Source organism: Numida meleagris, chromosome 5, assembly GCF_002078875.1.
Source record: "Numida meleagris isolate 19003 breed g44 Domestic line chromosome 5, NumMel1.0, whole genome shotgun sequence".
NCBI lineage: Eukaryota > Metazoa > Chordata > Aves > Galliformes > Numididae > Numida > Numida meleagris.
In genome coordinates, this window is record NC_034413.1 from 4,356,483 (window position 1) to 4,378,595 (window position 22,113).

The following is a 22,113-nucleotide window of genomic DNA, read 5'->3' on the forward strand; positions in this document are numbered from 1 at the left end:
GGAACCTGTAAAATACACAGCAATAACAAGCAAACAGAGGGCTACCATCACCCTTTCGTCCACAGCCACACACAGGCAGCAGCTTTACAACACACAAATAATTTGCTCTCTTAGAGCATAAGCACGCAGGGTGCACCCCAGGGAGTACAAATTCTAAACAAAGATACGGTTAGAAAATTGGTACAATTTCACATCTCTGTCAAGTGTCCATTAACATACCATGATTTGGCTTTTAAAATTCAAATTAGTGGAAACTATTTGTCGAATTGTTGCTGTTTTATGGAAGCTGTCCTCTGCCAGCAGACACCTTGGGGTCTCCAGGCACCCTGCCCATCACACACAGCCATGGGGTGACCCAGAGAAGCCTGCAGGATGCAGTCTCTTGTCTGGGGACCCCACCATAAAAGCCTTCAATCGGTGACAAGAAAACACGCTTAGCCCAGAACACTTCAGGCTTGAAACAGAGCAGACATCTTAGGATTTGATGGAACCGCTGGCAAGACTTAGAGTGAGCAGCACAAAGCATCCTCCTGCCTGGGGCTGTGCAGTGCTGAGCACAGCCCTCAGGCCAAAGGCTGGGAGACGCAATCTCATTAAAAAGGCTGAAATGGAGGAAATGAATGAATGAGCAGCGTGGCTCATTTTTGTCCCTTTCTTGCAGACTGGTTGATAACATGAAAGATATCTATTTACATTGTGCTTCAGGAGGTGGTGAACGCTTTGCACGTTATCAACCATCAAAAGCCTCAAGAAAAATCCTTGGGTTTCAGTTTCCAAGACCTAAGCAACTTCATTTCAACATCTTCACACTGTTGTTTCTACTACAAAAACCACTTCATTTGTGCACCAGAAAGTCTACGTAACCTGGAAAGTTTACTACGATACAGTTCATGCAGTACACTCAAAAACAAAAACTAAAAACAGATGCAGAATGCATCACATCCATCTCCTCTCTGACAATGCAATTGGGAATGGATCGGCTCTCCAGACTCTTGCTAGCTCTATCCAAAGCGGTTCCTTAAATGACAAGTTACACTCACTAGCAATATTTCAGCACTTCTACCCAATTATTAAGTGCCTGTGATGCAGTTCATAAGCAGATCATCATAACCGCAGAGGAGACTGAAATGCCTCAAGAATCTATTCTGCAGAAAATTATGCTCAGGCAAAGCACTTGCAGAAGTTTAGCACCTCGCTGTGCAGGCAGCTGCCATAAATGTGACGAAGTGAAAAATAATCCAGCTTGCACGCTATTATTTTCCACGTCCTATTTGGGTTGACTTGATACACAAAAATTACAGAAGAGTGCACGACAGTCCAAGAGGCATTTACATAAGGGGCTGATTGTAACAGCAATGAGCTGTTTGGACACTAATAGGAGGAGAATGGAAGAGCTATCTTTATCCTACAGATCTCTCCAATTCTCATCTCCATATGCATTAGGATCACTGATGAATTTGTGTTCATAGTGCAAAAAGAGCAAACACATTAGAGAAGTTCAGCTCTAGAGAAGGCTGCAGGTGATCAGAATGCTGATCTCCAAGCATAATGAAGATGTACATTTTGGTTAGTGATACCCCAGAATGGATTTCAGTGTTGCATTAAGCAATTCTACTAATATAGAATCATAGAATGGCCTGGGTTGAAAAGGACCTCAAAGATCATTGAGTTTCAACCCCCTGCTGAGTGCAGGGTCGCCAACCACTAGACCAGGCTGCCCAGAGCCACATCCAGCCTGGCCTTGAATGCCTCCAGGGACGGGGCATCCACAACCTCCTTGGGCAACCTGTTCCAGTGCATCACCACCCTCTGGGTGAAAAACTTCCTCCTAATACCTAACCTAAATCTCCCCTGTCTTAGCTTAAAACCATTCCCTTATATTACTTAATTGTTTACTCCATTACTCTGTTGTTTTTCTCACCAAAGAGATTCTTACACACACATTTTCAGCAGACAGCTCCGCCTGTGTGCACATTTCTCAAACCATTTCTCATCTCTTCACGCAGCTTTTAGAGAATGACCAGGGTATCCTTTGTTCAGAAAATTCTCTCCAGATTACAGAACTTGCAGGCTGCTGTCAGACAGACCTTCAAACACTTCTTTTCCTTACCAGCTGTACACACTTAAAATGACTGGGTACAGTACCATACCATAAAGGAGCAAAGACTTGAACTAACCTATGTCACAGCAAGCGTGTAACTTAAACTAGAGGTTAGGACACCAATTTCTGATCAAAATTATCAGAAATATATAAAGATAAATTCACCAGCATGTTTCCTAGGTGTTAAACTGTGGATGATTTTTGAGTAGCATTTGCTGATAGCTATTCATTCTCTGTTTCACAGCAGAATGCATCTATTGTGTACGTTCCCATCCACGATTCAGAGTATCCTCCTGCTGACACCGGCACCTTTTGACATTTCTGAACAGATTAAGCAGAATAGCTGTACTTCCCAAGGCATCTCCCATCTTGTAGCATGCTTGTCACAAGCTGCTGACCTGTATCTGTGGGGTGGAGAAGGATACTCTCCAGAGAGTACCCATTTAATATTCTCCACTGTGCTGTGACCTTTTCCATTAATAGATGTCACAATAAGGGCATGTCGTTGTTGCCAAGCCACGGCAGCACAGTGGTTAATCACCCACAAGACAGGCGTCACCCAAAGCTCTGACATGAATATCCAAGGACACATCTCCTCTTGCCTACATCTGAGATGGGAGGATGCAGCCTGGGGGTTTTCCCAGCAAAAATCCCTGAGGCCATTTACCAGTCGGTGCAGAGCTGAAGGAGAGAAAGATCAGCTTTGAAATGAAGATAACTGAACGTTTCTTCAGCAAGAATGAAACCAAGCTGAACCTTCACGACTGACAACTACAACGCAGATCACTAGTGTGAGGAAGGAAGACACCAGTCTGAAGGGTAACGAGCAAAACGGTCCTCCTGAGGCAACAAAAATGAAAATATCTGGAAAAAAAACCCTAAATATTTAATAATTTAAAAACAGGAAGATCAGTGCAGTAATAAGCAGCGTTCTCCAAGCTCCCTCTTCTGGTCTTTCAGAGGAAATGTACTGGAGCAAGGAGGTCTTCATCTAACCTTGCAATTGGTTTCAACAACAAAATGTTCACACAACTGAGGGAAAACACCCAGTATTTTCTTAAGACAAAAACATAGAGATGTAGAAATTTATTTTAAATGCATGAAATAACACTGAACACTACCTCTTTATTTCCTTTGTGACACTTTCAGCTTCTTGAGGAGGCAGCTCTACTTCACCACCAGGGGCTGCAGCCACAGGCACATCCCCAGAAACAAGCCCAGCAGCTTCTTCACAGCTATCAGGCTTGGAAGCGCTGGAAAATAATTAAGAAAAATCATCAGCTGATAAATTTAAGAAGCGCCCACAGACCTGCAGTGAAATCTCTTGAAAAGATGAGCTGTGACTAGATCTGAACTTCTGCCAGGAGCACGCTGTTCCATTGCCGGTACTCTCCCCGCTGCCGCCCATAAATAACTTCTTCCTACAAAGCCTACTTAAATTCTCAGATGACCACATGAACAGCAGTACTATTGCAAAGCTTTGACAGCTCTTACAGACCAAAGAATTATCTTCCAGAGGAATTCTAGATTGTTCTGTTTGCCGTGCTTAGGAGATTAATGACAGGAATCCCTAATTACCCCTGTGCACTTCTCACAGAGACCTTTCTCCTCACAATACCTCACTAACATTCAGTTTAAGTGACTTCAAAGGAATCAAGGGAGCACCGCAGCCACCAGCAGTTCCCAAGGGCAGCCCCGATGCACCAGGGGGACAGAAGTGCCCTGAGGCAGCAGCTTCCCAACTTGTTTCTTCTTCAGACTCAAGGAAGCATTGGTGGAACCAGGCCTAGGGTGAGAAGCTGCATTTAGGTTTCCCAAGCTAAATATTAACGGCTATTTCTGCCATTCCACCTTTAAATTTAATTTCCTCTCCCTGCCCCCCAGTAGTTATACTTGAATAATTGCATAAGATAGTTTAAATTGCATTACTGGATGAGAGTTGGTAAGGTTCAGGGACAAATTGTTCCTTTCTTTAGAAACATGTATACAAGCAAGGACAGCCATAAATCACATCTCTCTAACTTTAGTCACAGTTCCTATCAGCATGAAGACAGTGATTCCCCAAAGTGTTTATCCACAAGGATCGTGAGCGCTTAAAAGTGGTCTACATAATTAGCTCACATCCACTAAGTTGCTCCGTGCCATATGGGCTAGCTATTATGTTATTTCTTCCAAGAAATTAGCCAATTATCTCTGCTCTGAGCAGTTCTCTCTCCCTTCCTTCCTTTCCCACCCTGTCCTGACGCTGACACAAACTTCCCAACCCTTCAGCCCCATCAAGTTCTTTATTTAAAAGCAAGCTGTTTCCTTTTTCACAGGGAGGACTTTTCCCTTTGCTAAAAATGTCTTTGTCCTAATATAGTAACGGCATTGACCATACACAAAGGCAATGTGACTATATAGGGTCACACGGAGATGAGAGAAAGTTCAGATTTTAAAGCAAAAAGTGAACTGCTAAAAATAAGGGAATGCTGAACATCCGCTTGGAGAGCAAACAAAGCATCACAAAAGGCAAACACTACCGAGAGGGCCCAGCCAAGCAAGTACACTGAATGTACACACAGATACAGACATCGTGTTGTGCACACAAGAAAGCATCCCAGCTAACTGCTTGCAGCAGCACTCACATCTCACTGCTCCTTGCAGTCCCTCGGCTCTCCTCTTTACACCTTTCCACATTAAAGGAAAACATCTTCAGCGATATCATCCTTTGACTAATGCCATTGCTAACACTCTGCAAAGCAAAACGAGCTATTGGAACAGACATTTTTAGAAGAGCTCTGCTTCCTGGAATTTGGGAAGCACAGGCCTTGCTTTTATGAGCTGTAACATCAATATGTGTCAAAACCCACAATGAACCATGCATTGGCTCCTCTTGATCCTGCTGAGTTAAGTTGATGTGAAAATAGACACTCTTCAAGCTCTGCCTCTGTGGATTTTTCAGCAGTTCTCAAAAGCCACCTCCTGATGCTCCGTGTGCCCTTCCAGTCCCCAGCGTTTCTCCCATGAAACAGGAGTGCTGCACCTGCAGTGTAAGCAGGAATATGCCCAGCCAGAATTTCTCTTAGAGCTACATGTATTGACAAATCAGAGAGAACTCAGCCTTTTGGTGTCAGTGCTAAAACAAAAATGCTTGGCCAAGCAGCCAGCAAACTCTTGACCTAATTCTTTTCAGGGCACTACTCTGTATATACAGTCAATAAAATGCAGTATTAAGCAGATGATGCCATGATGCCCCTGATCAATACATTACCAGCAGGGGAGGAGAGGCAGTCCCCAAGAAACAAAACAAAGATACAGTTTCTTGACTGACAGATGGAGGGACAACCTGATCTCTTATTATGCACTGCCATCTGGAAGACATTTGGCACAAACTGACCCCTGCCTTACACGCACCATTATTTTTCCCTGACAAGGTGCCCACCATCTGCATTATATGATGCTCCTGATGGGGAAACAAAAGGAACTTATTAGTAAATAACTAAACACATTGCAAGAAAACCCACTTTGTAATCACATTTTACTGCAGATAGATTGGAAAGGATTATGCCATCCAATAACCCTAGCAAGTATAACGCACAAGTGTAAGCAGGGAGCATCAACACAATGATATCACGTGTGTGCATTGGAGAACTTCTCTGCAGTCATAGTGAAAGCAGCGGTACAGAATTTCTATGCAAAACAGTAAAAAAGTAGTGGCTTTTGAAGGGTCATCTTGCCAAGATAGGTAAGTACCTGCTCCCTGCCACAGATGAAGAGATGAGGAATAAGGCAATAACACGAAGCAACAAACATCACTCAGACTCCCCTTGGACAAGAAAAGCCCGGTCCTGCTGTCATTAAGCACAGAAGTGAGCACAGCCCCATGTGCTGTAGAAATACTGCTCTTACAGGCTTTCAGCACTGTGTTGTTACCTGGCCAGGTCTGAACAAACCAGTGTAGGTCACTGCTAGGAGCTGGGAGCCTGTTTCAGGCAGGAGTGGAAGCGATGCAGCTGCACAAAACAAACCCAGCCTGCCTATCAGCTGCACCTGCAGGTGGGCTCACCTGGGAGCTGCTGCATTTTAGCACCAGACACAAGGAACACTACTGCCAGGTGCACACCACCTGCACTAACAGGAGCTAGCAAAGCTGGCAGCCTGGACATGAAAGGCAGGTGAAAGAACAGGCAGGCTTTTATGTCAAAGCAGACACAAAATAAAGGAAGAAGGAAAACTATACCGATAACAACTGTGCAGATTTGGGCTTTTTTAAATTCAAAACCAACAAACAGATGAGAACTACCTGCAGCCAGATCCGCCCTAGCTGACCACTGTGCAATTTTCTCTCACCTACCTCTGTTTCAGCAACTGAAAGGCTATCACCTACTGCAAGCTGCATATCCCTGGTTTGCACCCTTTATCAGTGATCCCTTGCAAAAATCCTTGCACCTTCACCATAGGTGGGATACAGAAAGGAGACCATGGAAATGAGATGCAGACACTGTGATTGCCACAGGCTGTGCCCCCTCACCCCTGTGGGCTCAGCACCTTCTGTCCAAGACCAACTCTTGCATGCTTCAGGTAAAACCATCTCAAAGACAGAACGTATAAAGGAGATCAAAATAAATGGCATAACATAATGAACCTTAAAGCTCAAGAATGTGAACAGTGTGAATTCATAAGGTTTACAGGAAGCTGTAAATTAAGATACTGTGAAGACTGCTCTTCAAAAACGTTTCCTAAGGTGACATGCCTTTTTGCCTACAAATGGCAAACTATCTCCTCAGGGACAACAGAGTCATGTAATTCAGACTGTATTCAAGAGACCTTATGTAAATCTTCCTGGTACTTTTGGTAGTAGGTTTTTTGTTTTGTTTCACTCCTCTGCACTCAGTATCTCATAGCTCCACCGCAGTTACTGCTCACTCTTTTCTATCCAGTTTGCTACTATGACAGATGATGCATTAGTAAGAAAAAAACCCAAATCTCTGGAACAAAATTAATCCAATTAAATGTGTTAAAAACAAAGAAGCACAACTATTCAAGTAAAAACTTACAAGAACTGGAAGAAATCCACACCATGAGCTTCCCATGCAAGCTTCTCTAGATCTGCTTGCTCTACCTTGGTTGTAGGAAGGTTGTTTCTCAGATTCACTCAGCATTAGCAGTCTAACTAGCTTGGGGACAGGTGGAAGACGAGCAACAGCTCCACATCAAGGTTACCCAGCTTTTAAGGTGGATTGTGCAAACCCCACAAGGTTCTTTCTGCCTTTGATAGCGTATTATTGCTACTTTAGCTAACCACTTTAAGGCTAGCTTAAATACACCGTACATGTTTACACTCTGCTGAATTCACGGTGACTGAAGGTTAAACACACCCTACGAGTCTGTTGGCAGGTAAGGCAAATTCATATGCCCAAAGATCTTGACAACCCAACTGCCACCAGCACAACAAAGCAACAGACTTCCTTCTCAAATAAAAGCAGACAAAAAGCTCTGTGTCCAACAGAAATGAGATAATTCAACGCTTCATCGTCAGCATCCTGCTGTTAAGGAACTTCTCAAGAGTCAGAAAGCTCTGAAGGATCAGTTACCCAGTATACTAATCCCCTCCAAAAAACAAACTAAGAAAAGACAGTACAAGCATCTAAAAATAATGAAGGCACACACTGAACCTTCACACAGTCCAACCTTCTGCTCCAAAGTGATTCACTCATGGAGAAAGGTAAACAACATCTTCTTCTGAAGGTTTTGTTGGAGCAAAAAATTTTAAATCTTCGTAAAGATTATACAACACTCCACCAGCTACAGATTCAGCAAACCTCTCAGCAAGTGGCCATAGCAGACATATATCCATCCAACTAGAAAGATGGCAATTTCTCAGCTATAGCTGAGCTCTGTGGCCACCCTCACACCCTCCCAGCACCCCACCATAATGCTCTCACAATACCTTGCTGCAGTCAGCTCAGCAGCATCCACGGGCTCAACATTTCCATAAGCCGTAGAAACAGCTTGGGGTTGCTCAGGAGGACCAAGGGCAGAAGCCAACTGTATATCATCACCTGGCCCAGGAGGGCTGTGGAGAGAAAAGACATGGAAAAAGGCAGCCTTAGAGGTCTGAATTATGGCAGTGTTACTGTCACTTGGCTGGCTGAAGCCCTTGCTGTTCGGCATGCCTGTGCTGACTTGTGTCTTGGGGAATGCAGGGAAAGTTGGTATTTTTAATATAAGTTGCTGTTGTGTACAGCTTTATTGTTCCCACAAGACTGAAGTCACTGGAATTTTGACTGTGTTACAATTGCAGGAGCAATGAGATAATACAATCCAGCAGCAAATTAAACCAATTGTGATTCTGATTTTTAAAAGCAAGTGAGAAAACAAGCTACTGCTTGAACAAGAGAAATGGCAAGGCTGCCTTGACACAGCCACCTAACACCAGGGAGCTGGAGCCCAGCTTCCACCTACCCCAGACCTTGCTGGGTGTTTTAGGGTACGTGCACAGGGAGCACAGGCCTTGTCCCAAAGCTGAGCACGCAGGCAACCCCCAGCAGGAGCATCAGGTGGCAGAAAGGAAACAATCTAGAAACCCATATTTGAATCAATGAGGAAAGGTTCCTTGCTGAAGAAGGGCTTTCTCTTTGTTTGTTTTGAATAAAGGCACCAAAACACAGGAACCTCCTGAAAGCAGTGTTTTCGTTACCTATTTCAACACGACTTTCCTCAGTGGCCGCCCAGAGATCAAAGCCCTGGAAGCATCAAATTTCCCTAGAGCTCACAACAGTCCCCAGTTTTCTGTAAAGCACAAAACGTGACCTCCAGTTGGGGGCTGCAATTTCACACCTGTGGGTTCTCCCGAGTGGCTCTCGGGTGCCACTGCTCTCAGCTCTATCCTCTCCATATTGTTCCCAGTCCTACCAAGTGAATGCATCCCTGTACATACACAGCCAGGAGTGCACGAGGATGGATTTCAACAGAGGTGTATAAACCTCTATCAAGCTGTTCCCTAGCACTTGGAATTTCAGCTCAAAAATAAAAATCTCTAAATCACGTAGTAGCTTTAGCATGGGATCATTACTTCCTTATCTAACTGCAAATCCAGCAGTTCTGTCCGATTCTGTACTGTAGTTCAAAGAACACAGGAAGGAGTTAAAGTGCACTATAATAACGTCAACGTTATCCTGGAGTTAAAGTGCACCATAATAATGTCAACGTTATCCCGGTAATGACTGCAGACTGCCATCTGAGCATACTCACATTTCACATATTTTATCTAAAGAATTCTGTGAAGTAGCACATCCATCTGGGAAAAACGATTTGTCAAGCCAGCTTTCTGCTTTGCTTTTTAATTTTTAATTAACTACATTTATGATCCTTTGTATGCCAGCGTTACCACAGATGACCGTGCCCAGCACCAGCTTGGTGCCGCACCAGTGTGGCCTAACACGGTGAGAAGCATTTGCCCTCAGCCACTCACGCTGGCTGCATGACAAACTCAGGTTTCCAGGCATTCTGCGGACAGAGTAACTCAAAACTCAGCCAGGGATCGGGAAGGGGACGGTGCAGCCGTCCATCAGCAGGCCAGGGTGCTCAGAGCTGACACACCACAAAGACAGCCCAAAGCTGCTCCGACGGGTTCCACCACCGGCATTCCTGGGCCTGGCAGCCGCCCTCCCTCGCAGGCGCCCGCCTGTCCCCGCGCCAAGGCCTCACGGCCCGCAGGCCAAGTCCTTCAGCAGCCCAGCTCCGCCAAAACACCACCAGCTTTTTCCATTCCGATGCCCAACTTCTGGAGGAGGATCTACTGAAAATGATTTCCAAATTCGACTTGTGACAAGCGTGACTGAAATACTTTTTAAAGGAAAATACTTCACAGTTTAACAAGCAGTTGCTTACTAACAGCTGCAGCTAGCACACTTGAACTCAGCCCTGAGAACACAGGGCTCAGCCTGTTCCGAGCTGCACATGTGAACGATGCCGACCATTGAGCGACCACAGGAGTTTCACCTCTAAAGACTCTACCTATTCTTGAAAAGAGATTTTTTTCAGATCACTGTTAAGACGCAAACAGCAAGCTTTGGGTGAAGCTTGACCCATACCACTCACATGCATTAAATGCCAATGAATGAATGAGAAATAACCACATAAGCCTATATAATTTCTTCTGCTTAAACGTATGAGGTCTGGCCTCTGTTTATGTAAGAAGCTTTTGGAACAAGGCAGGCAGTGTACTTTAAATATGTACATAAGCACAGCTTTAAACACACGTGGAGGCAAAGCAACAGGTTCCGCTCCAGGTCAGACATAGGCAGGACAGTGAGCTCTGACAGCTCACCTACTGACAGCAGGGAGAGGCAAACCTTTAAGCCTCAGCTTCAGCTGAAGCTTTAAAACTTTTTGACAGTGGTGCTGGAGACAGAAGGCAGTTGCAGGTCTTGGCATTTTCTCCCCGTCCATGTTTTTCCAATCAGGAGAGCTGGATGTGACTCCCTTTGAACAGTCAACAATGACAGCTCCAAGTTTAATGCAAGGGAAACCAATAAGCATTTCAAGCCCCGCTATCTCCCAGCCCCAGACATTTGGTTGCTTTTAATGAGATAACAGGAAGATTTATAGGCCCTGCTCTTACTCCAGAAATCTCTGGAAAAGAGCATGAAGCACCCTAAGGAAGGGCTGCTCTCAGCATCCCCATCGCCCGCTATTTTGCTTTCCTCAAGAAAGCGAAGAAGAATTTCCTCAAGAAAGTGAAGAAAGAAAGAGTTTCTTTCCTCAAGAAACAAGAAGCTACTCACTGGGTAGGCCAACAGAGAAAATCCTCTAACCTTATAACATTTCTTCCATTTACTAATTCATTTTTACCTTCTCTTACTTTGTTTTGCAGTTTATCTCCTACAATTACCACACTCATTGATGTGAACCTCACATGGAGAAACTCCAAGGAAGTGCTACAGTAACTCTACACACCTTTAGTATTTACGTTCTTTGAAAGTGTTTTCATGATTACTGGGACTGCTGTTAATAGATTTAGTAGACTAGGAGGTAAAAGCTATTTCTTAAATTAAAAATCAACCTCACTGATATCAAAGAGAAACTAATCTCGCATGGGAAACAGCTCAGGAGTACTGCACAGACCATCAGCACAGGATTAAATCCAAACAATCCATTGCTCTTTCCACCCCGACAGTACTTCTGAGATAACAGAAGCTCCAACATTTTCTAAAATCCTGATAAAATATACGATGCTAAAACTGAAACGTAAAGCACAGTCGGGTTTCCCAGTGACCTCAGTGGTCCACACAACCAGGCAACAGCCCCACAGAGTAAGTCCAACCACCTGCAACAGCTTTACAACAGCCAGCCGCGACTGCAGGGTCACTGGATGCTTTGCTGGCTGCTGCACGTGGGTGACAGCAGGTAAACAAAGGCCCCAGCCAGGAGCTTGAGCGTAGGGCAACGGACTGCCTTCTGCAAACCCAGCAAAGACCCACTTATACTTTCCAATATGTGATTTTCGAAAAATCTCTCCAATTTCTTACGCATTCTGAAGGACGAACTATGCCATGCTTCAAAAGAGCATCCTCCTCTTAGCAGGATTTCAAGTAGAGTCCCCCTCTGCCAGGTGCTGTGCAGTGAGATAACCAGGAGATGAGGTGCCATGTGGCAACTAAACAAGCGATTTTGATGTACAGTGCACAGCAGCACATCTATGCTTATGGAAAAAAGCCATTACTATCACGGAGATCTGAGAACTGGCTCCTGGGGAGTTACTGCAGCATCTCCCACCTTCAGGCTCTTCTTCCGGGCCAGGCAATGAGCAGAGCAGCTCTGGATGCTGCGTGCCCACCAACAGCCGCCCAGTGCGGTGTGGCTCAGCTGTCCCTGTCCCACCTGTCCCCAGCTGGGAGCTAGCATCACCGCGCCTGAGCAGCAAGAACCAGCTGCACCAGTACCTCTCAGAAGCGCTCCCCACAGCAGTACCCCACCTCGCTACAAGCAAGCTGAGCCCGGCTGCGGCAGTCCCTGGGGGTAACTCCTGTACCTGCTGGGCGGGAGGCGGTGGCAGTGCTGCCAGGCTGCTGAGACAGGAGGGAGCACTTCTGGGAAGTGATGCTGTTCTGGCAGCGCCGGTGGAAATGCTGACGAGACGTGGAGTTATCTTGGCAGGGTGACGTTTGGTCACACATCACCTGAGGGCCTGGACTTCCTCCCTCACCCTGTCCTCCTTGCTTGCAAGTTTTATGTAACCTAGGCAGCCAGCCGTCTTCCTCATTGGCGCAATTAGTCATAACTATTACATGGAAAAAGAATTTTTTTTTCTGTTTTTTTTTTTTTTTTTTTTGGTTAGATGATTGCTATTTTCAATAGTGAAGAGAAGGCCGATGAACAGGCTTTTTTTTTTTTTTTTTTTTTTTTTTTTTTTTTTTGCCTAGGCACTCTAGAAGACTCCAGTCACTTTAAACCCTGGAAGTTATGGCACGTTACTGCATCAAACCCACAAATTTAACCTAAAAGACTCGAGAAGCCCAAAACGCATCACAGCACTTCCCTCACTAGCTCAGGGACGAACCACACAAACCCGCGCAAACTCCCAGAATCACAACCCCGGCCCGCGCGGGACGGGTACGCTTATTCCCGTGACAGCTGACGGCCGGCCGACCCGCCGCACCTCGGGGACTCGAACCCGCGGCTCCCGGCTCCCGCCGCCGCCCGCAGCTCCGGAGCCGCCCCGGGAACAGCGGGGCGCGGCGGGGGCTCGCACATGGGCGCGGGGCTTTCGGGAGCTCCAGAGAGCGCTGCGCTCTCTCTACTTCTCAGAAAGTTGTCGAAAGGATGACAGAAGAAAAGAAAACTAGGGAAACGTCTATTCTTAAGAGATACAATCTTTTAAAGATTTAAGTCTTTAAAAGCCACGCTGAACGCTCCCCCTCCCCACGCCCCCGAAGCGCCTGCTTACCGCGGCCGGGACTCCCGCACCACCTCCGCCGTCCTCCGTCACCCCCGGCTGCGGGAACGGCCGCGGCTCGGCCCCGCTCCGCCCGGCTCCCCGCCGGCTCCCCCGGCGCCGCCCCGCGCTCACTGCCGGCCCCGGGCAGCCGCAGAGCGAACCCAGCGCCGGGAGGCGGCCCCGCATCGCCCCCGCGGCCCCTCCGCCCGGGGCTGCGGGAGCACAAAGGGCCGAGCACGGCGGCAGCGGGGCCGTCCGGCCTGGCTCCTCCCAGGAGGCTCCCGCAAGCGGGCTCGGCCCGGGGAAGGGGAGAGCTACGGGCAGGTTGGGCTGCAGCGTGGCTGGCGCACAAAGACTCCGATGCTGGGTGTTTCCTTAAAAAAAAAAAAAAAAAAGGAACCAAGCAGCCCCTCGCTACTCGGATGGAGTTCAGACCAACTTGAAGGGCAGCTTTTACAAACTTTTCCCAGCCCTCTGCTCAAGTGATGAATTAAAGGCAACTTTTTAGAACTTTTCTCTGGCATCCTGAAACTTTTAACAACTTCTACAGCAGCTTGAGCTATAACTAGGAAGCTGAGTGGAACCTCCTTATTCCTCCTCCAGTTCTTGCAGGGGGGTTGGAACTAAATGATCCTTAAGGTGCCTTTCAACCCAAGGCATTCTGTGATCCTACAAAATCCCACCTCCTACATTCGCGCCGTTTCACCTATACGAAAATGGAGCAGATTTAATTAGCTGCATGCCCTTATGAATCCTTTTGGTCTCCTCTGGGTTTAAGGCAACACAAAAGACCGGCTTCATCGGTAATTAAGGGTTTGCATTGAGATGCGCTGCTCTGGAACCCCAGTGCGTGCACAAGGTACCTGCACCCAGAGAATTCATTTCACGGCTACGCAGGGAGATCATTATCATGATTATGACCCATCATACAATAACTACAGACTGCACGTCTTTAATATCTGGCATCCCACAGTGAGCCGGGCTGATAGGATCATTGCTTACCAGACTAGATCAAGCGGTGGAGCCACAGAGGCTGAATTCTAGGGGGTGACAAATCTATCATCTCTTCCTCTGCAGAGCTTGGGGCAGATCTCAGAGGGCTGTACAGCTCCTGTTAATGTCAGTTTCAGTAATGACAGCAGTAGGATCACTCAGAGCACGAATGCAGAACTGAACCTCGGGTAGAAAAAGGCAAAACTTTCACACTCCGTCCACCTGTGTCTGACAGCAGGTGATGTGGGTTGTCCCTAGATGGGCTCCCCTGCTGCTCTGAACACCTCCCACCTGTGCAGGAAACAACACTATGCCCAGTTAGCTGCAGAGACCAAAACTGATACTGAACTGGGTGAGAGTACAGACAGAATGCCCCCATTGCTTGTGCTGCTAGGTGTGGGGCATCAGGGGGTAACAGCACACAGGGAACAATGTGCTATGGGCTGCTCCTGGAGCCAGGAGCACCCACTCTGACAGCAAGGATTAGGATCAAGCTGAGAGTTAAGTTCTGGGGCGAGCAGCTCTCTGCCTCCCAGGCTGCAGGAAACTGGGAATGGAAAAAGTTGCTGTGATTTCTGATACAGGTACAGGCATCCAGCTGCCCTCTCGTTTGAGGGGGAGCTGAACTCTGTAGTCATCTGGAAACCATTCTGCGAATGGCTTCTGCAGGTACAGCAGCCTTCAGGGGAGGGAGACCCCGGAGAGAAGGAGGGTCGTTAAAATAAACCTTCATTTGCTTTGCAAGCAGCACTTCAGTCTGGCACAGAGCTGCAGACACAGAGAGTAGCTAAGCTCCAACTAATGCAACCAAACTGAGCATATTTTGGAACGGAATAGTCCTTTCACTCAAATAATAGGCTGTCCTTGCTCGTTCATCAGCCTCTGGCTGTACCCAAACCCTTTCCCCTATTGCCTGCAAGCACGCACCTGGGGAGGGGGATACACAGCTGGGGGCCATGACCCGCTCTGCCCCACCCCTGTGAATTCAACCTGAGGGTTTTTCCCATAAACCATCACTTTTGCCAAACCATAGCACTCAGGGTGGGGGAAATGAGTAAGCACTCAAAAACAAAACAAAACCAAAACCCAAGCAAGCAAAAAATCCCACAACCTCCACGAATTCCCATGAAATTGGCTTGGAAAAGAGTGCTACACTAAGTACATTTGAAAACTGCCTATTTTCTTCTGTACTTGCCTTCTAGTTTTGAGAAGGCAGACGTGACAAACTAACATCAGATTGATGAGTCTTTCCCAGTAAGCACGGCGACAAGGTTGTTCTCCACTCTCTACCCCTCTGAAGTTAAGGTTATCACCAGTCCACAAGGAAAACCCAACACTGCAGTATTTGTGATAATCCTGCAAGAGCTGCAAAGCCGCGATGCATACATTTGCCCTGAGCAATGAGGCTGTGAAAGCACTGGAGAGAATTCCCAATTGCTCTTTGTGAGAACTTAGTGCCCAATTTCAAGGCCATCTGCATGAAAGGAAACCATATAAATGCACTTAAATTTGTTTAAAATTAAAAAGGAGTTTCTCTTCTGTGTTTCCCGGTCGGGAGTTCATAGCCATGCACCCTGCAAAACCACAGCATCAATTAGTTGTAGCCCAACTTGGCTTAGATATCCAAGCCACTTCTGTAACAAACACCTGATATTTATATTTCCACTGCTTTCCACGTACAAATTGCCCACACCATCGTTTGTGGTGGTTGAAAATGAGGTTGTGCAACTGCCAGCAGTTATTATTGGCAAGGCTTTGAGTTGGCCGTCCCTTTGGAGCCCCAGACGTCCACCTTAAGCCTCTGCTTTGAAAAAATGAAAAGTCAAATATTAAATCGTTACATTTTGGAAGACTGCAGTGATAGGAAACTGACTGGAAAATTTCAAATAAATAAAACTGATTTCTTAAAAAAATCCTCAAAGCTTCGTAACATCTCTCGCTGCGTCCCACCCTGCAGTCAAAAAAAAATAATGCAAAATCTTGGAGACTTTCAAATATTGAGCAGAAGCCGACTCTGTATTTTGACTCATTTAATGGCATCATCAAGGAGGGGAGGAGGGCTTTAAGGTTTTCACTTGTTATTTTCCTTAGTTGTTAGAGAAACACTCACGTATTTTTTGTTCTCATTCCAGAAAACAGATCCAGACTTCTCTGCCTGCTGCAGTTATTCTTAGCTGGCTTTGATATTTCTATCAGCTAGGAGAACGCAACAATGTTATCGTGCTCACAAATTCCAAAGATTTTACATAAGCTCTCGAGTGCCTTGAAAAAAATGCTGTATTGATTACACTGCTTGTGTTTCACCAGCCAGAGCAGCTATGAAAGAACAACATGCTGAAAGAATAAAAAAGCAGCCTGATGGGTTTCAGGCTCGTGAAGCAAGTGCTCTGTTTGTCGGAGCATCATTTACACAGAGAGGCCAAGAGGCCAGGTTTGAGGTTGGAAAACAGCAGCGAGTTCAGGCGAGCAGACTGCTTAAATCCTGCTTGAATGCATCCTGCCTACTTTCCTCATTTTGGTTTTATAAATTGAAACAACTGATGTCCCCGTTACTTCGACAAATCAGGATCGCTGCTTGTAGGGGGTCTGGGTGAGGAAGGACCGCACAGCAGCTGAGTCAGAGGCTCAGAGCCAAATTCTTTGCACTGGAGCAGAGATTTGGCCCTAAATTTAGTGGGTTTAAGGGCAGGCTGCAGCTTTCACCTCTTTGCATGCAGCTGTCTGGAAGTATACACCAAGAGGGGAAGGAAACAAATGGACAAGGTTTAAATGGAACCAAATGGAACCATCACAAAGAACAGATCGAAACGGAGCACTGGGGCTGGCCCAGGACAACGCTCCCCATGTGCCATCTGCTAAGGACACTGTGCCCTCTGTGCCAATGTGCCACCCAGCATCTCAGGGCACTGCACTCCATGTCCCCATCTCACCAAGTACAACACGCCCAATGTGCCACCCAGAATCTCAGGACAATGCGCCCAACGTGCCACCCACCAAGGACAACACACTCAACTTGCCACCCAGCATCTCAGGACCTGAGAACTTGGAGCAATGGATCCTTTGATTGGAGCAATTAAAATTTCTACACTTCCTGCCATTCAAGGAGAGTTTCCTAAAGGCCGAGGGGACTCTAGTTTAAGAATTAACCTGTGGGATACTGGTATGAGATGTGTGCAGATGAGCAGAGTGCAAACAGACCCACAAGAAATGTCATGTTTTTCATGCACCCCAGTCACCAATCCTCACATTTTTAACTGCTGCTTTACCTCCTGAGTCTACATCCAGGCATGGTGATATTAAAGCAAACGTCATCTAAAGCCAACTTAATATCCTTGCTACATCATGACAACAGACGACTGACTGTAGGGGCCATTCAGACTTGGAAACAAAGCCTGCACAAGGCTGCTTGCCTCATTCATTCCGGAGATGTAAGTCTCAACACTTTATATAATTGACCTTTTTCTGTTCAAAAAGCTTTTTATCTATAGCAGCTCTCAAGATGCGCAGAGTTCAAGTAAGGAAAAAAAAAAAGGAGGAAGAACATACAGCAAAGGATGAGGGAAGTGCTGGAGGTTCTGTCTCTTCAGACACAGCTCCAGAGGAGCCTTTGCTGGGAAGCACTAGTGCCGTGCAAGCATGCCAAGATGCAGAAAACCTGGAAGGAAGCCACATCCAAGTCATGGAGAATATGCCTGTGTCTGTAATTGCTGTTTTCAGAGCTGCCCTCCGCAGGGTTCAAAGCTGGAACTAATCCTACTTTGCATATTCTATTAGAAACAGGGACAGTAGGACTCGCTCCATGGCACCCAATTTTGCAAGAAGCCAGAAGATAAGAGTTGTAATACAGAAAATGTGGGGACATGCAGGAGATATAAAAACAATTTTGGGAAAATAGACAGCTTACTTGGAAGAAGCAGAGTTGAAAAATACTTCTGGGGAAATCTTAATCAGAAAAAAAAGGGTAATCCAAAAGTAATTTTTAACTTAATGAGAAAAGAAGACAAAAAATGGACACGAAGCTTCCTGCCCAGACGTTGGACAAAACATCACAGCGTCCTTGCTGGATTTGTTTAGTGAATGCCTGTGGTTGATTGAATAAATTTAATTCCTTAAGAAACACAGAAGGATGCTTGAAAAAGGACAGCTCATCTGTCACACAGGTCAGTACGTACCTTACCAATGTGCGACAACGGTTCTCAGTGTTACAGAAGGTTTTCAGTAGGATAACAAGTACCTGCAGTTTGGCAAGGCCAGGGATTGTTTACCGCTGTACTTTAGCAGAGGCATGCACTCAAACAAAACCCCAAAGCAACAGCAGGGTGTCACAGACCTCCTTTCCCACTGAAAGGTGCTCTGAGTACAACTGGGCACGCTGTCAAATCACCATTTTATGAATACTTGGCCTTTTCCATTGCCTAAAGCGGCACTCCATGAGCTCAGCGGCATCTGCTAGCGTAGGTGGCAAAACTCCCTTCGATTCCTCAGAAAGCCCATTAGGCAAGGGTGAAGATACGATTCCTCAGAAAGCCCACTGGGTAAGAATGAAGACACCACGATGTTATTCTTCCTTTAGCAGAAAATTCCTCAAATTACCTATCACGGGCTCCATCCTACAGTCTGCATGCAGACAGAACTCCCATAGGACTCATCACCCGGCCAAGGGCTGCAGGCAGAGCTCTGTGCATACACCACCACATCCTGAGGATGACAATGACAGCGAGGTGGGGGGAAACACAGCATTCAGATGCAAATACGCCAGGAAGAAGGGCAGGAGAGAGAGGCGCGGTCTTATTAACTTTGTGTGCTGTATTCACGTGTAAATCGTCTGCAACTATTTCCCTCTTTGTTTTGTGATCTGAGATGCTGCACAGGTAAGCTCATTTTCAAGATAAAAAAAATAGGGAAGGGAGGGAAGGGAGAGAAGGATACACCATCACTGTTTTGAGCACAGTTTTCTTTTACCTCCAAAATCTTGCGTTCAGATGCTAATGACACAAAGCATTAGTGCTGAAAACTCACTTGATTGATCTGAAAAGCAGTTCTGCATTCCTCGTCCACCATCCAGCAAGACTGTTAAAATATTTAATGGTGTATTTGTTATGCAGACAAAAATGACCAAGTCAGTGTTTACTAAGGAGAGCACATTCCTTTCGTACCTATGGAACTTGCCAATTTTTGATGGCAAGAACAAAGCACACAGAAGTATGTCTGGACCAACTTTAGAGATCTTATCTGATGCATGCATAGGCCACAGAACATTTTTCCAGTCTCTTTGCTGATGCCAATTGCTGTAATGCACTTTCCATGTGAGAGTATTGCTTAGACAAGTCAGCCAACTCCACAGAACCCTCCATGGACTGCTGCAATAAGGACTGCTATGAATTTCTCCCTCAGCACTGTCTCCAAGAGGTGCACTTTGCATGTAGTAGATGGCAGAATTATGGAAAGCCATCAGGAAACACCACACCATCTCTAAACACCTCCAAGATGTTGCCATCGCTTGCTGGTTGGATCCGTGCTCTGCTCAACATCTGCCATACCCACAATGCGAGCAGATGCATGTCAGTGGCACGAGGTAAGAAAACTCCCCGGACACGTGCAGATCTCTTTTCTCTCCCCATAATGGAATGAAGAAGTATATGGAGCAGACATTACTGAAAGAGGCAAAGAAACAAGTCCTGTTCTTTCCCAAGTACAACTCGGACAAGGAAGTGGAGCAGCCAGGGGACAGCAGTAAGGGACCTTGCAGGCGAAAGTGCGGCCAGTGCTTCTGCCACAGCCTCCTTCCAAAAATAATTTTTCTTTTTGCTGAAGATTTGAAGGGAATGGTGATATATTATTGCCTTGAAACACCAAAGCTCTTCTTATTTGCTCAGCATTTCCCCACCGCTTCAGCAGGTAGGGCAGGAATGCTTTGGGCTGATCCTGCACCTGCTGCTCCTCATGAGAGCACCTTGCTCAGAGCCATGGCCAGCAGAAGTAATTCCTCCTTCCACTACAGGAAGAAATCCTAACGAGAACTGAAGAGTCAGAGCACAGCTCTGCTGCTCCATGTGGTTTCTACATGAGGAGTCTTGTAATGGGGCACCCCTGCAGCTCCACGCTGCACAGAACCAGTAGAGGTGGGAGAAACAGGACTAAAATAATCCAGAACATCATGTTTCCTTCTCCTAAATGTAACATACTTCTTACTATTCTATTTATTTAATAGAATCATAGAATCATTCAGGTTGGAAAAGACCTCTAGATCCCCCAAGTCCAACCCTGACCCACTCCTACCATGCCCACTGCCACGTCCTTCAGTGCCACATCTCCATGGCTCTGGAACACCTCCAAGGATGGGGACTCCTCCACTCTCTGGGCAGCTTGTGCCACTGCATCACCACTCTTTCCAAGAAGACATTTTTTCCTAATATCCAACCTGAATTTGTTTATTTTTGAGGGAGATGGAAGTGTTCTTCCTCCCTGGACTTCTTGCATCAGGCCTAAATCCCTGCATTCAGCTCTTAGGTTTTCTGCATGGCTATAGTAGTATATCCCCTTCAGTGATTAGAGGGCAATAAACGACTGGAAACTTTGAGACTAGAAGCGCTGTGCCCAGAGCACACGATTTAAATTCACCTCTTCAAAACCAGCTTTGCAGAGCAGTCAGCATGCTGAGCCCAACTGAACCAATGCGTTCTGCTTCTCACCTGTATTACTGTAAACACACATTCCTCTAAGAGCCAAGCCTGACCAGAAGCAGAGCTTCCCCTCTACCTGAGTCCCCAGTGCATGAGCCCCAGGAGCTGCAGCATGTCCTGTGTCCCACACAGCCCCACTCACAGCCACAGTCCAGAGCAGCAGCTGCTGCTGGCACTGACCCTCCCACTGCAAGAACAGGTGATGATGCATTCCTGGAGCTTACACAAGTATGAAGCAACCGCTCCATGAATTGCCAGCAGCTGTTTCCAGAGCCCCACCCTGCCTGCCACAGGTATTTGTTTAAAGTATGGCACCGCCCTGATGGAAGGCGCATGCTTAGGCACATGCATGTTACAGCCCCAAAGGCTCCTGAACCCGGCTGTGCCAGTGAGCACTTGGGTAATTTCAATGCTACGGGGCTGGGAAGCCTTCCATCGCGTAAAGGGAAATGCAAAGAGAGGAAAGGAACCGGAGAGAAATACCAGCTCTAATTTCATTGTCACTTTACAGGCAGAGCCTAAAGAGAAAGTCACATAGCTCAGGCTTCCAGCACTGGTGACATTCTTTTAATGCACATTTTGCTTGTAAACCCAGATCCTATTGAGTCTGCATCCCTGGCTCGCAGGAGGAACCCCCCTGTGTTTTCATAGGACGGTTTGAGTTGGCAGGGCCCCTTAAAGGCCATCAGGCCCAACCCCCGCAATGCACAGGGACACCCACAGCCCCACCAGGTGCTCATTGCCCCATCCCTTGAACTTGGGTGTCTGCAGGGACGGGCACCACCACCTCTCTGGGCAAGAGCTGGTAAATTACAGGTGGTTACATTTTTCCAGTAACAGAAACACTCCAGATATTTTCACTAGTGATTTTCTGGTGACGCCCAAAAAGATCCCATTCAGGCAGAGCACTCACTAACGTCACCCACTGGGGTACAGAGAAAGCAGCAGCGAGCCCAGATGACAGCAAAGCACTGCTTCTAAACCGTATTTCTTCTGAATTAACTGTGCATTGGACTGGGAATTCAGGTAGCAAAGTAGAAACTCACCAAAAACAGTCTTAGCTTCTGCTAGATTTTGAAAAAGAGTAAGGAAAAGCAACAATTCCTGCACTCCACAAGTCCCAGCTAAGAACTCACGTCTGAAACAACTCCATGTCATTAGAAACACTGAATAATGCAGTGATCAAAGGCACTGTCAGTGCAATTCCAGCATGCAGCAGGATGAGAGGGCGGCCTGACAGCTAACTGCGAGTAATTGGGCTGTACTCAGGCTTGTTTTTAAGTGCTGCAGGTCTCATGTAACTGGGTCAACCAAAACTCAGGCAAAAGCCTGCTCACTTCGGGCTGGGAAGCGCTGTTTGGTGCCTCGCTTCAGGCTACAAGATGTGAGTGCTGGGAAGCACCGACACATCC

At 46.5% G+C, this 22,113-nt stretch overlaps 1 protein-coding gene across 4 annotated transcripts in view; it reads right to left on the reverse strand.

Moving 5' to 3' along the window:
- TACC2 (transforming acidic coiled-coil containing protein 2) overlaps positions 1-22,113 on the reverse strand; it is a 113,035-nt gene that overhangs the window by 58,600 nt on the left and 32,322 nt on the right. For 3 of the 4 annotated variants that reach the window (XM_021400256.1, XM_021400254.1, XM_021400255.1), the window contains 2 exons: positions 8,034-8,159; positions 3,223-3,354 (listed from right to left, as the gene is read on the reverse strand). In XM_021400256.1, the coding sequence (XP_021255931.1) occupies positions 3,223-3,354; positions 8,034-8,159 (258 nt within the window). Of the gene's footprint in view, positions 1-3,222; positions 3,355-4,728; positions 4,824-8,033; positions 8,160-22,113 lie in introns of those variants that run through there. The other variant, XM_021400257.1, reaches the window with a different exon arrangement.